The sequence below is a fragment of the Nannospalax galili genome, unplaced genomic scaffold, assembly GCF_000622305.1.
Source record: "Nannospalax galili isolate Female #2095 unplaced genomic scaffold, S.galili_v1.0 scaffold290, whole genome shotgun sequence".
Taxonomy (NCBI): domain Eukaryota; kingdom Metazoa; phylum Chordata; class Mammalia; order Rodentia; family Spalacidae; genus Nannospalax; species Nannospalax galili.
In genome coordinates this window covers 1,534,811-1,549,874 of record NW_008331486.1, presented here as the reverse complement: position 1 = coordinate 1,549,874, position 15,064 = coordinate 1,534,811, and the positions used below count along the sequence as shown (strand labels likewise).

Genomic DNA, 15,064 nt, shown 5'->3' with positions numbered 1-15,064 from the left:
GATGGAGAGAAAAATTAAAATGCTTTTGTTTTAGTTAGGGCCTGATACAGTCTTTTGAGCTGCATGCTAATTTTCTTGTGTTTCTTTTTTTTCCTCAGCTACCTCCCCTGGTTCGAGGTATTTTATAAACTCCTTAACATCCTTGCAGATTACACGACAAAGCGACAGGTATTTGCCATTTAAAAAAAATAATTCTTTTAACAAATAAACTATAATTTTATGATTATAAAAGTAATATATGTCTTATGTTTCACTGGAACATTTATCAAAAAAGTAATGCATGCCCATCACAGAAAGGTTGGGGATTCAGAAAATAAAGGGAGTGGAGGGAAGGCCTCTAAACTACTATAGCTCACCCTTGTCTCTAAAATAAGTATTGCAAGGATTTTGAGTTATTTTTTCCTTTTTTTTTTTCCTTTGAGGTAAGGAAATAAGAATTAGACCAGGCATTCACAGAGCTAATATTTACAGTGTCTAATATTCCAAGCAACCCTGAAAGCTCATGACATTCAACTGCTTGCCTGCTAAGTCATGATGTTAAATTGCTCATGTCATGCTACAGGTCACTTCACTTCAGGTATCCCACCAGCCTAAATCCCCATTTTGATAAGTCTTTGTTTTACAATAATTTTTGTAAGAGTCAGAAAACTAAAAGTTCTGCTGTATCTTACTGTATCTCTGAAAGAAATGATGTGCTAAGATCTTACCCATGAATGACAGAGGTCGATTGGATCACTATGTAGATTTTTTGTAATTCACATATTCAGATACCATTGTAATAGAATTATTTCTCCCACACTATAGAAATACTGTTAAAGTTGAGCATTGTGGCACACGCCTTTAATCCCAGCACTAGGAAGGCAGAGACAGGAAGATCTCTGAGATCCAGGCCAGCCTGGTTTACATGGTTCGCATCATTTCTCTGAGAACCTCAGGCAGTTGTATGCTTAGTTGGTCATAAGCATTTTTCAGACATTTGCCAAACTAGTTTCCAAAATAATTGCAATATTTTCTTTTGCTTTCTTTTTCTTTCTTTTCTCTTCTCTTCTCTTCTCTTCTCTTCTCTTCTCTTCTCTCCCTCCCTCCCTCCCTCCCCCCTCCCTTCTTCCTTCCTTCCTTCCTTCCTTCCTTCCTTCCTTCCTTCCTTCCTTCCTTCCTTCAACAAATGTACCCAGGGCAGAATGTTTTTTTGAAAACCCATTGTCCATGACCTATGTGGTCAATGAGTCAAATTCCACCTGTACCCACAAAAAATTGGAGAAAATTTTTTCTTTCTTTCTTTCTTTCTTTCTTTCTTTTGTCTTTTGAGACAGGGTCTCTCTATAGCCCTAGCTGAGCAGGCCTGGGACTCACTATGTAGACCAGACTGGCCTTGAACTCACAGAGCTCCACCTGCCTCTGCCTCCCGAGTGCTAGGATTAAAAGCGTGCACCACCACGCCCGGCCTGCAGTATTTTCTTATGGTGCACTGTTTACCAGCACACTGTGTCTCAGTGCTGTCACTGATACCACTTGTTGAACTTGTCATTTATTTGATAAGTAAAAATATCACTGTTGTAATTACATTTCTTTGATTATTAGTGAGTTAACTATTTGGCCATGTAGCTAACTTCTTATGTTTTTCTTTTTGTAAATTGCAAGATGTTAAAAGTGATATAACATATTTTTAAGTGCTATATTTTCATTTCAATCTTTCTAAAGAGTCCTAGTTCTAAAAAATATTATAAAAATTATAGTTTAGTATCATTGGGCTTAAAGGGAGCAAAATCCGTTTTTCTTCTTCTTGTGATTCATGTGGGCTCTCAGAAGTCCTGCAGTAGGGTAACCTTTGTGGCTCACTGCCTCCTCTCCTCATTTCATACCAAACCCTTTCAGTCTATGATAAACAACATGCTGAACTAGGTGGATTCTCTGGAACACACTTTGGGAAATACCATTTTGGTGGTATACAAATTGTGTGTATAATGGATAAAACTGTTCTTCAAGTGAGCTTGACTCAATAGAAAATGTTTGCCAGAGGTCACAGCAGCTGGAAGGAATAGCTCTAGAAATGGCCCTCACTCACTGTACTCACTGTGAGCTTCGATGTCAGGATTCTATCATAAAAGAACTGGCATCTTTGATGAATGTGTTAGTAGGTTACCTTGGGGTCTGTTCATTGATTTCCAATTCATAGTTAGCTTTGGTCAGACATTCAAGCTTCACCTCAAATATGAAAGGTGTATTTAAATAAATAAAATTATGTAAAAGCTTGTTGACTTTGAGCAGGGCATGAGCTGGAGATTGACTCTTATGTTTTCCCCTATATTTATATTCTAGTCACGTTTTCTTTTTATTTTATGTGTATGAGTGTTGTATAAGTATGCCTATGTTGTGAAATGCCCTCAGAGGACAGAAGAAGGCATCAGATCCCCTAGAACTGGAATTAGGGACAGTTGTTAGCCTCCATGTAGATACTGGGATTTGAACCTTGGTCTTCTGCAAGAAGCCAGTGCTCTTAGCCACTGAGCCATCTCTCCAGCCCCCGATTCTAGTCAGTTTTAAAAACAATAATAGAACTTAGAACTCTTAATAGGTATTTAAAACTTGTGTATAGATAGGGCATACCTGTAATCCTAGTATTCGGGAGGCAGTCAAGAGGATTATAGACTCAAGTCCATTGTTAGCTACATAGTGAGTTCAAGGCCAGTGTGAGTTATATGAGACCCTATCTTAAAACATAAAAAATGCCCAAACTCAAAATGAAACAAAAGCTTAGGAAGGAAAGAGTGATATAAACTGAGCCTAACCCTGTGGGATCAGTGTACCTATGGCCCCTGCCTCATGTTGTATAAAAGGCTGAGATCAGTCACATGGCTTAGTTGGTTAGAGTCTATTTCTCCTGACCCAGGACACTTATGAAGTTTGTTTTGGTTAAAAGAATTATGAACACAGAGTAGGGAATCTGTCTACAATTAGCTTGTTAGAAAGGTGCTGATTACTAGATTAAAACAAAATAAAAGAATGCTTATTAAAATTGAATGTTGGAGCTGGAGAGATGGCTCAGCAATTAAGAACACTTGCTGTTCTTCTAGAGGACTGGGGTTTGATTCCCAGCACCCACATGTCAGCTAACAACCATCCATAACCCCAGTTACAGGAGATCCAACACCCTTTTCTGGCCTCTGGAGGCATTGCACACACATGGTGTTGCACACACACATACATATAAGCAATACACTCATATCATAAAATAACAAATAAAAATAATAAATAAAATATTTTAAAATTGAATGTTGGTGCTAGAGATACTGCTCACTTGGGAAAGTGAGGACATTTTTAATCCATAGCACCCATATAAAAGTCAGGCACAGCCTCATGTGCATGTAACCCTAGCATTTGAGTAAGAGAGGAAGGCAGGCAGATTTCTAAAGCTCATTGACCAGAAAAACCTAACTGAAGAAATGAGTTCCAGGCTCACTGAGAGACCCTGTCTCCTAAAGTGGACAACAATCTAGGAAGACACTGGACATTGATGTCTGGCCTCCCAACGCACTGTGGAGTTTTGAATGGGAATGTCCCCCATAGGCTCCGAGTATTTGAATATTTGTCCCAGTTGATGACACTGTTCTAGGCGATTTAGGAGGTGTGGCCTTGCTGGAGGAAGCATATCACTGGGAGTGGACTTTGAGAGTTCTTAAGCCTTGCCAGATTTCTAATCTCTCCCTGCTTCCTGTGCCTGCTTGGAGATGTGAGTGCTCCGCTTTCTCCTCCAGCCACTTTTGCCACCATGCCTCCCTGGCATGATGGACTTTTAATTCCTCTGGAATTGTAAACTCAAACAAATTTTTCCTTCTGTAAGTTCCTTTGCTCATGATGTTTTATCACAGTAACAGAAAAAGCAGCTAGTACACACACACACACACACACACACACACACACACACACACACACACAAAACATGCAAACCAAAGGAAAAACAAAAACCAAACCAGTATATTTGCTCTGTAAAAACAGCCTTCTCCCACCCAGAAGTCACTGGGAGTATTGGATGAGGTGGTTGTATGACCAGGATAGTCAGAATAAGGTGTTGAAGCCTAAGGTGGAACATGTGGAACATGAGAATTTCTGTTTGGCTGCTGCAGTATGGTTGTCAGACCCTGAATAGGATAAGAGCATCTGTATGGAAGGAATGACAGGACCAGGAAGGCGCAGGAAGGTGACTGAGCTGGGCAGCAGCCTGCCCAGGGTGCTGGAACCTGAGGAAATGAGACTATATACACAGTAGATTGGGGTTAGCAATGACTTGGATGTAGGCCCTCAAGTGGAATCTACAGAGATCCTTACAGGAAGGGAACCAGCAGCAGTGGCCCAGTGTTGTGTGCCAGAACAAGGGGGTGGGAGGACACTTGTATGAGGGTGGACAGTGGAGGCAGGGGCAGTGAGAGAAGACTGGTTCCATACAAATAAGTAAGTTTATTATAGAACTAAGGGGAAGGCCTTTGCCTTTATGGAATGTAATCACAAGTATTTAAGGAGAAGAAACTAGGGTGATTCCTGTGTTGGACTGGAATTAGAGGTATCAGTGTGAAGACAGAGCTAAGTAGAGATGTGAAGGGCCTGTAGTGGGACTGTGTTTGTCTATGTGATACTCCCTGGCTCTGACCACTGAAAGGCTGGGCATCAGCCATCCCAATAGGCACTGAGCTGATTTATGAATACCATTACCCAGGAAAAGGAACCCTGGATCCTTAAAGAATGGCTAACTTCAGGCCTGGGACAGGGAAAGAATAAAATGAACCTAAAATATCTGTTGGGCCCAAAATTAAGGAAGTATTCAAAACATGATGGGGACATGTCCTAAAGATACAGAAACAAGGCGAAAAGACCAAGAAGCTCCCAGTGGTCTTAACTTGGGGCATCACAACAAATAATGATAGCAAATAATTGCATCCCACCAAATAAATGGAAAGCCATGCACTTGTGGTAAAATGAATAATAAATGACTAGATTCAAAGCTTGAAGGGTAGACTATATAAAGTAGCACCCTATAAAAGGTTTTTAGATACTAGGGGGAAGGGTTGTCCAGTGGAGATAGGAGCTGAAATAGGTGGTACTAGCAAATGTCATCAGTAAAGGGACAAGTTGAAATGTGCATCATGAGGAAACATCTAACAGCTCCGAATCATTCTGCAAAATGAGTGATCTCACTGTCAAGGTCATACAAATCTAAGAAAGACCAGGAGCTATTTAACAGAAGGGGCCTCAAGAATCAGCCCTGCTGAAGGCCACTTGTGTTTCTGAACTGGTTTGATTGCCAGGAGGACAATGATGGGGTTGGAGGATTAGATGGTAATGTTGTATTGAAGCTTATTTCCTGATTATGATCAAATATTATGTAGGAGGAAGTCCTTGTTTTTGTGTCTGTGGATGATGAAGTAATGCCAATAACTAATTGTCAAATAGTTATGGGAATGAAAGGGTCTTTGGACTATTTCTACAGTTGTTCTGTAGGTTTGAGACTAAGAACAAAGCTCAACATGTTTTCACACACTTACAAGCTCATATGTCCTATAAGAAACTTGATTGTTGGTGCTCAGATTGAAACAAGCTTATTGTCTAGGTTCAGCCTTTTTATTTCAGGTTCACTGCCAAAGACAGAGAGGCTGTGGGCTTGAACGCAGCAATCCTGCATTCTTCCCTGGGCTGTGCATCTTGCTTTCTGACACGAGACTAGTTGTTTTACCATTCAAAGCTTCAGCCTTCATACCTACAAAATGGGGTGGTTGGAAGGATCCAGTAGCTAGGACATAGCTACCAGGGCTAAGCTTAGCCCTCTTTTGTTAACACAAAGAATTCCGCAGGGTGGAAGAAACAACTTTTGTATCATTCTGTGAGTAGCATTGTTTTGAGCATCTTAAAGGCAAATCTGTTTTCAATTGAATAATTTGTGTAGCTTTGTATGTTACTCAGTTGCTCAATTTCACTAATTAAAATGCACAGCCATCATTGTATGTCATGTGCTGGTATACTTAGTTCATTTCTGATGTTCCATAATTGAACACTGCCATGTATACCCAGTGAACACTCAATACAATTAATTGAGGGTAATGATGATGAAGACAAGATCCATGGTGTCATTGTTATTTCTCCCAACCACCCCCTCCCTGGAAGCTCAGATTGTTTGCATTTAAAAGTTGTTGCTATGGAGTTGAGGGGATAGATTTGCTGAGAGCTTATGGTATACAATCCATAAAAGGTGGTCATAGTAGGTGTCTGACAGAGTAGAAAATGTCAAACTTGATGTAGGAGGATCAATTTGGCTCTTATGTTTGAGCCATAAGCAGTGTCTTTTGTCCAACCCTGTTTGAATATCAAACCTATTTCTGTCTAAGGGCCAGCATCTCCCACCATCTCACTGTGCCCAGACCACCCTGCAGGTGTCTTACCAAAGAATCAGCCTGGCTTTTGTTACTTAAGCAGTTTTATTTCTTTCAGGAAAGTCAATGGAATGAACTTCTTGAAACTCTGCACAGACTTCCCATTCCTGACCCTGGAGTATCTGTTCATCTCAGCGTGGTAAGTGGAACAGAATAGTAGCTGTCCCTGAGAAAGCATTTTGCTGTGGAGCATCAGGAGGAGCCAGAGTCAGATTCATAGGCCAGAATTGTGAGGCCTCTGGGTTCAAGGCAGGCCAGGGGGTGGGCTTCTCCTTCTCTCTCATATTCACTGAGGAATAAATGCTTCCCAAATGACCACAGCATCTTGTCAGTCACAGTTGCTAGGCTGGAATATGATGGCTGGACCTACCAGCCTCTTTATCACCTATCCTGAGCCTCCCTGTTGCTGAAGCCCATTCTGAACCCTCAGTGTTCAACACTGCCTCTCTCCTGTTTGCCTAGTAACCTATACGTATCCTTCAGAATCAATTCCAGTTCTGTTTCCTTAGAAATCCTCCCTTGACACACAGGCTGACCTAGGCTTTGTCTTGGCCCCAAGCACCTTGCATGCTCTGTAAGACTTAGTTCCATCATGTGGGAGTAAGATAGTTTTCATTCTCCTTTCCTGAACTTTACATCCCTTGAGGACAGAAAGAGTAGTAGCATAGTTCCTGGCCTACAGCAGTAATCCTTTCTTTGACTGCTTTGTCATATATCTTGCACCTTGTACAGTGTGCCAGGGTAAAAATTCCTCTGATCCACCCATTGAGAGATTTCTGTTCTAGTTTTCTATTTTGTTTACTTTAACTAAGATTGCATAGGCCTCAGTTTCCATCAGAAGAAGTGTATGGAATCTTTTCCATAATTCAGTTTCTGGACTCTCTGATTCTTTAGATGGAAGTTGTCACTACCTTTATCAGTACTCTCTAATGAATACCCTTTGGCCAGGCATTTGTTATCATCTAGACTTGTTTCCTCTATGTCACAGGACCTGACCATTTGGAAAGTTTTCTCTTTCAGCTTCACGAGAACTAGGTACAATGTTAGTATTCAGGGATCAGGAAAGTATCTAATTCTATAAGGGAAATTAATGTTCTTAGGGGTTTTTCCATAACGATAAAATTTAAAGTTGTGGCATTGCCAATAATAATAATAATAAATCTATTTTAAGTTCCTAATTTGTACTAAATATATATCTCCAATGTTCAAAACAGTCCCCCCAATATAGATATTAACATTTTCATTTCATAGATGAAAGGTTTAAAAAGGAAAGGATGTTCTTGCAGAGTCATATGGTTAAGAAATTATGAGTTGGCTCTTTCAACCCAGAGCTAATTTCAGAGCCTATGTTCTTTCTATTCTGCCATGCATGTTTAAAGAACAAGAGTGAGAGACAGAGGTAAGGCGAGGGAGACCCAGGGGGAGGGGGAAGACAGTGATAGAAGGAAGGAGGGAACAGGTAGGGAGGAGGAACGGGAGGGAAAGAATTTACTTACAGAGGATTTTGCTCATAGGAAAATGGGGACTGCCAGAAAAGATGAGCAAGTCAACTTTAGATTCAGTCATCACTAAAGCAAAGCAACCCTGCCTTTGTCCCAGTCCTTTTTCCTAAACAGCTTGATCTCACTGCTTCAGCTGATAATAACATCCGACAAGTAGCTGTGGAGCAGAGCAGTAGGGTCACCAGCTGCCTGGGAGAAAGGGCCACTCCTTCCCCAAATGTCTGCACAGGCAGCATGATGCCAGGCCTCAAGGACAAGCCAGCTCAGGGGCAGGAAGAACTGTTGGACGTGCAGCTGTTTCATTCCAGTGGATTCTTGGAATGTTTCTGACCTCCCCCCATCCCCAGCATTTCATGGGCAATGGAGCAAGACAGAATCTCAAAGGACAGCCTGGGGACTACTTGGTTTAAAGTTGTGCTGGCTCACTCTTTACAATCCACTGCATCTGTAAAGGCAGATTTTCCCCCCATCTTCACGAGACATTCCATTTCTCAAAATGCATTTCTAATTTTGAAGGACTAGTCTCATTTAGAATATAAATCCTAAAATATTGATGAAATGCCAAGCCTGGGCTTTGTATCTTTAATCACTTTCTATAAGAGAACATTTCCATCTGTCTGATGTAGGTGATTGAGAAAAATAGAAATGCAAACTAGCAGTTGTACAATGATAATTCTATATTAAAATACCATTTGTTAAGCTGGTTGAATGGCACATGCCTGTAATCCCAGCATTCTAGAGGCAGAGGCAAGATGATTGGTGCAAGTTCAAAGCCAGCCTGGTTTACATAACAAGTTCCAGGCCAGCTAGACCTAGAAAGCCTACCCCGTCTCAAAAAATAAATAAAACAGAAAGTAAACAAATAAGATACCATTTGTTGAATGCTAAATGCTGGATATATGAAGGGTTTATTCTTCACACTATTTTGAAGTGGCCTTTGTAGATTCATAGCTTAATGCTACCAGGTGAGGATGCCTGAGCTCATGTAGCTGCTGAGTGTCTGGTTCTTAAGGGACTTCTTTATTTCTCTCTCTGTGTGCTAGGCTGCTACTTGGTGTCACCTTAACATGTGGTCATCTGGTCCTAAGGCTCTCTTCTAGCCATTTGGTTATAGAAGATGTTGTCACATTTGAACCTGTGCTTTACTTTTCCTATCTTTTTACTTTTTAGTTTGTTATTTTAATTCAAATTCCTTTAGCTGCTGTCTGATAATAGTGAGAAGAGCATAGTGCAGTTAGTTTTACAGGCTTGGCTTCAGCCCTAGGTCTGCCACAGAGTAGCTGTTATGATCTTTAGATAGTTTGCTTCTCTGAGTATTAACTTGTCTGTTTGAAATATGGAGATTATATCTGTCTTAAAATGAACTGTGGAGATTAGAAGTCATATTTATGAGGTATCTGATATAAAGTCTTCCATAAGCAGATGTTCAATAAATGTCTGTTGATTATCAGGCAGGCAGCTCATAGAATTGCTGTTGTCATTGTTCTGGTTGTCCCCAGGACCTTTTATTTTAGAAAGTTTATATGAATCATTCTTCTAGAAACCTACTTACTCTTTAGTTACCCAGGAGTAAGGGGGTAGGAAGAACTTCCTGAAATGTCACTTGGGGGTCCAGCTTTGAGCTTAGGCCATGGCTGAACTGAGCTTTTCTACACATGACCTTTCCTGGCCTTTCATATCCCATCTTTAATTGACCAGCTCAAGTCTCCTACCAGTGCTACTTAACATTGTCTTTTGAGCCTTTAAAAGCAGCTGAGGAGGTGACATCAGTTCAGTGGGTTGTCATTTAACTTGGAGTTACATATGTGGAGATGCCTCATTGGAAGTCTTTGAAGTCAAGTTTTCAACCCCACCAAGGCTCCAGCTCCCTTCCCTAATCCCATTGGAAGTTGGGAGCTCATTCTCCATAAGTGATAATCTAGCCATCTTAATGCAGTGGGCCTTCAGCAATCTTGAACATCATACGAACAGATTTTGGCCAGAGTACAGATCAGTGTGATCTCAGATACTGAAATGGAATGGCAGACTTTGAGTGATTCTAGTACTCTTTGGTCCCCAGAGTCCACTGCCTTATTGAACAATTATGAAACCGGCTGCTTCCATGTGTTCAGAAACCTGCAAATATGGGAATTTAGCCTAAAGGCCCTCTGAACTCTTCATTTTGTCCCCCCAAATGTCTTTCATGCTAAAGATCTTTGTCTGATAATTTACTGCCTCTGATTTAGTCCAATGTTAGCCTAAGAAGCTGTTACATGGATATTTCTCCAAGAGAAATTCAGCTTCCTCATCTGAGTAAGGAAGAATTTTCAGAATATTTACCTAAATTCAGAGTAAAGTGCTCATTAGATACTCTTGAAAAAAAAAATGTACAGGTTGTGTTTTTTCTTTTCTAGCATTCTTACTTCACTGTGCCTGACAATAGAGAGCTTCCCAGCATACCTGAGAATGTGAGTACTTGGAAAGGAGCATGCAGTTTTCTGTTTGTTTACTGGTTATGCTTTTTTTTTTTTAATGTGTATGAGTATATTGCCTGCATGTAGGTAGGTGCACCCGTGTCATGCAATGCCCACAGAAGACAGAAGCAGCCGTCAGATCCCTTGGAACTGGAATTATGGACAGTTGTTAGCTGCCATGTGAGTGCTGGGATTTGAACCCGGGTCTTCTGCAAGAACAACCAGTGTTTATTATTTTTTTATTTTATGTGTATGCATGTATTGCCTGCATGTAGGTAAGTGCATCTGTGTCATGCAATGCCTGCAGAGGACAGAAGAGGTTGTTGGATCCCCTGGAACTGGAGTTATAGACAGTTGTTAGCTGCCATGTGGGTGCTGGAATTCGAACCTGGGTCTTCTGCAAGAACAGTCAGTGTTCTTAATCACTGAGCTATCTCTCAAGCCCTCTGGTTATGTTTTTAAAATGAAAAGTATAGACACAAGGAGAGATACTCTTCATGCACCTCTTCACAAGTTGATATTAACTCATTCTAGTCTTTTTAGAACATATTTTCACATAGTTAAAAATCACCTATTACAAGAACATATTTAGCATTTTCATTTGTAAGAATCACTGTTGTGGTCTGCATAATATTCTCCTTGCTATATATATAGTTTACTTAGGTATTGTCTTAGTTTGCATCTCTTGCTGTGATAAAAACACCATGACCAAAAACACCTCAAGGAAGAAAGGGTTTATTTCAGTTTACAGCTCCCAGATCACAATCCATCAAGGAGGGAACGCAGGGCAAGAACCTGGAGGCAAGAAGTAAAGCAGAGACCATGGGGGAATGCTGCGTACTGGCGTGCTTCCCCTGGCTTGCTCAATTAGCTTTCTTTCTTTCTTTCTTTCTTTCTTTCTTTCTTTCTTTCTTTCTTTCTTTCTTTCTTTCTTTCTTTCTTTTCATTTTATTTATGTGTGTTCATGTATTACCTTCATGTTGCATGTAGGTAAGTGCACCCATGTTGTGCAATGCCCATGGAAGTCAGAAGAGGCTGTCAGATCCCCTGGGACTAGAATTACGGACAGTTGTTAGCTGCATGTGGGTGCCAGGATTCGAACCCAGGTCTTCTGCAAAAACAACCAGTGTTCTTAACCACTGAGCCATCTCTCCAGCCCCATCAACTAGCTTTCTTACTGTCCAGGCCCACCTGCCTAAGGATGGTATCACCCACAGTAGGCTGGATCCACCTACATCAATAAACAATCAAGAAAATGCTGCACAGACAATCCCGCAGACCAATCTGATAGAGGAAATTCCTCAGTTGAGGTTCCTCTTTCCCAAGTGACTCTGGCCAGCACAGGTGGTCCTTCACTGTTGTAGACTTAGATTCTCTTTTTTTTTTTTAATTTTTATTTTATGTATATGCATGTAGGTAAATGCACCCATGTTCTGCAATGCCAGTGGAAGAAGAGGCTGTCAGATCGCCTGAAACTGAAGTTATGGACAGTTGTTAGCTGCCATGTGGGTGCTGGGATTCGAACCCGGGTCTTCTGCAAGAACAGCCAGTGTTCTTAACTGCTGAGCCATCTCTCTAGCCCCTAGATTCTCATTTTTATTATCAGAAATGAAATGTTTCTTTGTAAAGAAATTCCTATGTAAAAGTTAATCATGGCAGGTTTACTTAAGTAGAACTATATTTCTATGTTCATTTTTTAGAGAATAAACAGTAGGTAAAGTTGGAGGACTCCATCCTCGTCCTCTAAGGATTTAGAAGAAGTGAACCAAAGTGCCAAAGATCAGTAGGCTGTGTTTGCCCTCTGGACAGACTGGATGATATGTCTAGCTTCATGACACATTTTCAAAATGTTTCACTGTGATTATAAATAGTATGCTGTAGAATAAAACAAAATAGCCACTACTTGGTAAAATATTCATAGCATAAAATTTATCCTCTTAGCCACTTTTAAGTATATAATTCAGTAGTTTTAAGTATATTCACATTCTCTGTAATCAGTCTCCAGAACTTTTTTTTTCATCTTGCAAAACTGAAGCTCTGTACTCAATGACCAACAACAGCTACTTGCCTCCTATGTACCCTCAGTCCATGGAAAACATCATTCTACTTCTGCCTATGAATTCTGCTACTCTAAATATCACGTATTAGTGAAATTACATACTGTTTTTCCTCTTGTATCTGGCTTAACATAAGGCCTTCAGAGTTCATTCATATTGTAACATGTGCCAAAATACCTTTCCATTTTTAATGTGCAGTAATGTCCATTAGTATGTATATATACTTTTGCTTGTATTCATCCACCAATGGACACCTGAGTTGTTTATACCATCTGGCTATTGGGAATAATACTATCTTGAACATTGGTGTATAAATATCTAAATCCCCAGGTTCAGTTTTTTGAAAAAATTACATTTATTTATCAGTGTGTGTGCATATGTGTGGTTGCACACATTCCATGGTACGTATGTGGTGATCAAAGGACAGTTTGTGGAAGTTGGATCTCTCCTTCTGCTATGTGGGTTCCAGGTATCAAACTCAGGTTGTCGAGCTTAGTGGCAAACACTTTTACCCACTGAGCTATCTAACTTGCCCCTCAGTTTTGGTTTGGTTTGGGTTTTGAGTCAGAATTCAAACTTGATCTTTGTGATTTTTAACACTAAGCTCTTATATATTGTGCTATACTTTAAGCTTGTGATTTTTACCTTCCTCTCTCAAAAAATTGTGTGTTGAAATTAAATAAATATAAAAACAAAGAGAAAAACATTCCAACAGTGACAAGAGTCATCATGGGCCAGCAAATTAGGAAATTTCTACCAAAGAATTGCTAACTGATTTTTAGCAGTCAATTTAGTACAAATAATGGAATTCTATAGGAAGAGCAGAAGAGTCAGCAGAAGCCTTTTGAAACTCTGATAGCAAATGGCTATGAAAGGATAATTTTCAAATACTTTGGAACATTTATAAAAATTGGCCATATGGGACTGGTCATATGGGACTCAGTGGTTAAAAGCACTGGCTGCTCTTACAGAGGACCTGGGTACAGTTCCCAGCAACCACATGGAGGCTAACAACTATCTTTAACTCCAGTTCCAGGATATCCGTTGCCCTCTTCTGGCCTCTGCAGGCATTGCATGACACAACTGCACTTAAATATATGCAAGTAAAACCCTCATACACATAAAAATAAATCAAAAGAATTGATCCTATGATAAACTACTCAGAACATTTTAAGTAGAATAAGTTAAAAATTCTTACAGGTTACTGTCTTTTATTATGGTGAGATAAAACTAGAAATTAATAATGAAGACTTTCAAAACACTTATCTACTTGAAGCAGCATTTGAATAAGAGAAAATAAAAAATTAAATTTTATATTATTTAGAAACTAATGACAGTGAAAACACAAAACAATAAATGCTTTAAAAGATGTGTTCAAAAACACACTGAGGAGGACAATTCATAGCTTTGAATGCTTTTGTAAAAACAGTGATGTCCTCAACACGCAGCACTTGCCTGACATGTTCAAGGTACCCTGTTTTCTCTGCAGCATCATAAGAAAATCAGCTCAAGAAATTTTAAAAAGACTAGCAATAAAAAAGCCAAAACAAGAAAAAAATTTATTAAAATAAAATTAAAATCAAGACTTTTTAGATAAACATATCTAATAAATTTGAAAATTATGAAATTAGAAAAATTGTCTAGAGAAGTATGTGGCTAAAGTTAATCTAAGTTAAACTAACATGGATAGAGAATAACTTGGGAAGAGTAACACATTACCATCTCCACTCTCACCCGTGTATCAGGGTTCGGTTTGCTCTATAGGCATGTTCAGGATTCTAATTCATAGAAAAAAGGTTTGTGTTACAAATACAAAAGAAAAGTTTTCAGCCTGCTTCATCTCTGAGGAAGTTGTTCTTTTGAGTTTTACTTTCCTTTCTTTGTATGATAACAGTAGTTTTCAAACAGTGCTGTCTAGAGCTCTGAGGGGGCTTGTGGAGCCATAGGGAGATAGGTGGTTGACCAGAGCCCTGGGTCTCTGCTTCTGTGTTATTTAAATCGGGCTAATTTCCATTGCTTGAATGGAGATGAGCATGATATTTGTTTGAGACAAAAGGGTTCCCTTGATTTCTTTATTTTGATCATTATTTTTTAAAGCCCTTAGTTTAGAAGCTACATTTTAAAAACAAGCAGTGGGAATCATAGTAAATATATACCGTACAGCTGCTTTTTCACTTAATGATATATTAAGAATACTGGCCCATGCCATTAAAAATTCATTTAAAAATATTTATCGTGAAAAAAAATGCAGACATGCATATTAAAAATGAGTTGCAGACCCTGCTGTCACCATCCTTCCCCTGGACTCATGCATTCTCCCTCCAGGGTCTCCCTGTAGCCCCAGCTGGCCTGGAACTCACTATGTAGACCAGGCTGGCCTTAAACCCACAGAGATCCATCTGCCTGCCTCTACCTCCAGAGAGCTGGGACTAAAGACGTGTGCCACCATGCCTGACCCTCCAGATTTTGATGTATATCTCACTAGAACTTTCTCTATGAGTCATAGCATGATCATAGGTGGGAACTTTTGGGTTATAGACATTTTGTAAGCATAAAAGTAATATTATTCACTTTTATTTTGGCTTTGAATTATTCTAAAAATTGTTCACATCTATCTACTCCATCCTTTTTAA

General features: G+C 39.7%; 1 protein-coding gene across 14 annotated transcripts in view; it reads left to right on the top strand.

Annotated features, from left to right (window-relative positions):
- Window positions 1–15,064, top strand: part of Dennd1a (DENN domain containing 1A) — a 534,503-nt gene that overhangs the window by 268,778 nt on the left and 250,661 nt on the right. For all 14 annotated transcript variants that reach the window (XM_029559484.1, XM_008824487.2, XM_008824462.3 and 11 more), the window contains 3 exons: window positions 99–168; window positions 6,478–6,558; window positions 10,315–10,368. In XM_029559484.1, the coding sequence (XP_029415344.1) occupies window positions 99–168; window positions 6,478–6,558; window positions 10,315–10,368 (205 nt within the window). The remainder of the gene's footprint in view (window positions 1–98; window positions 169–6,477; window positions 6,559–10,314; window positions 10,369–15,064) is intronic.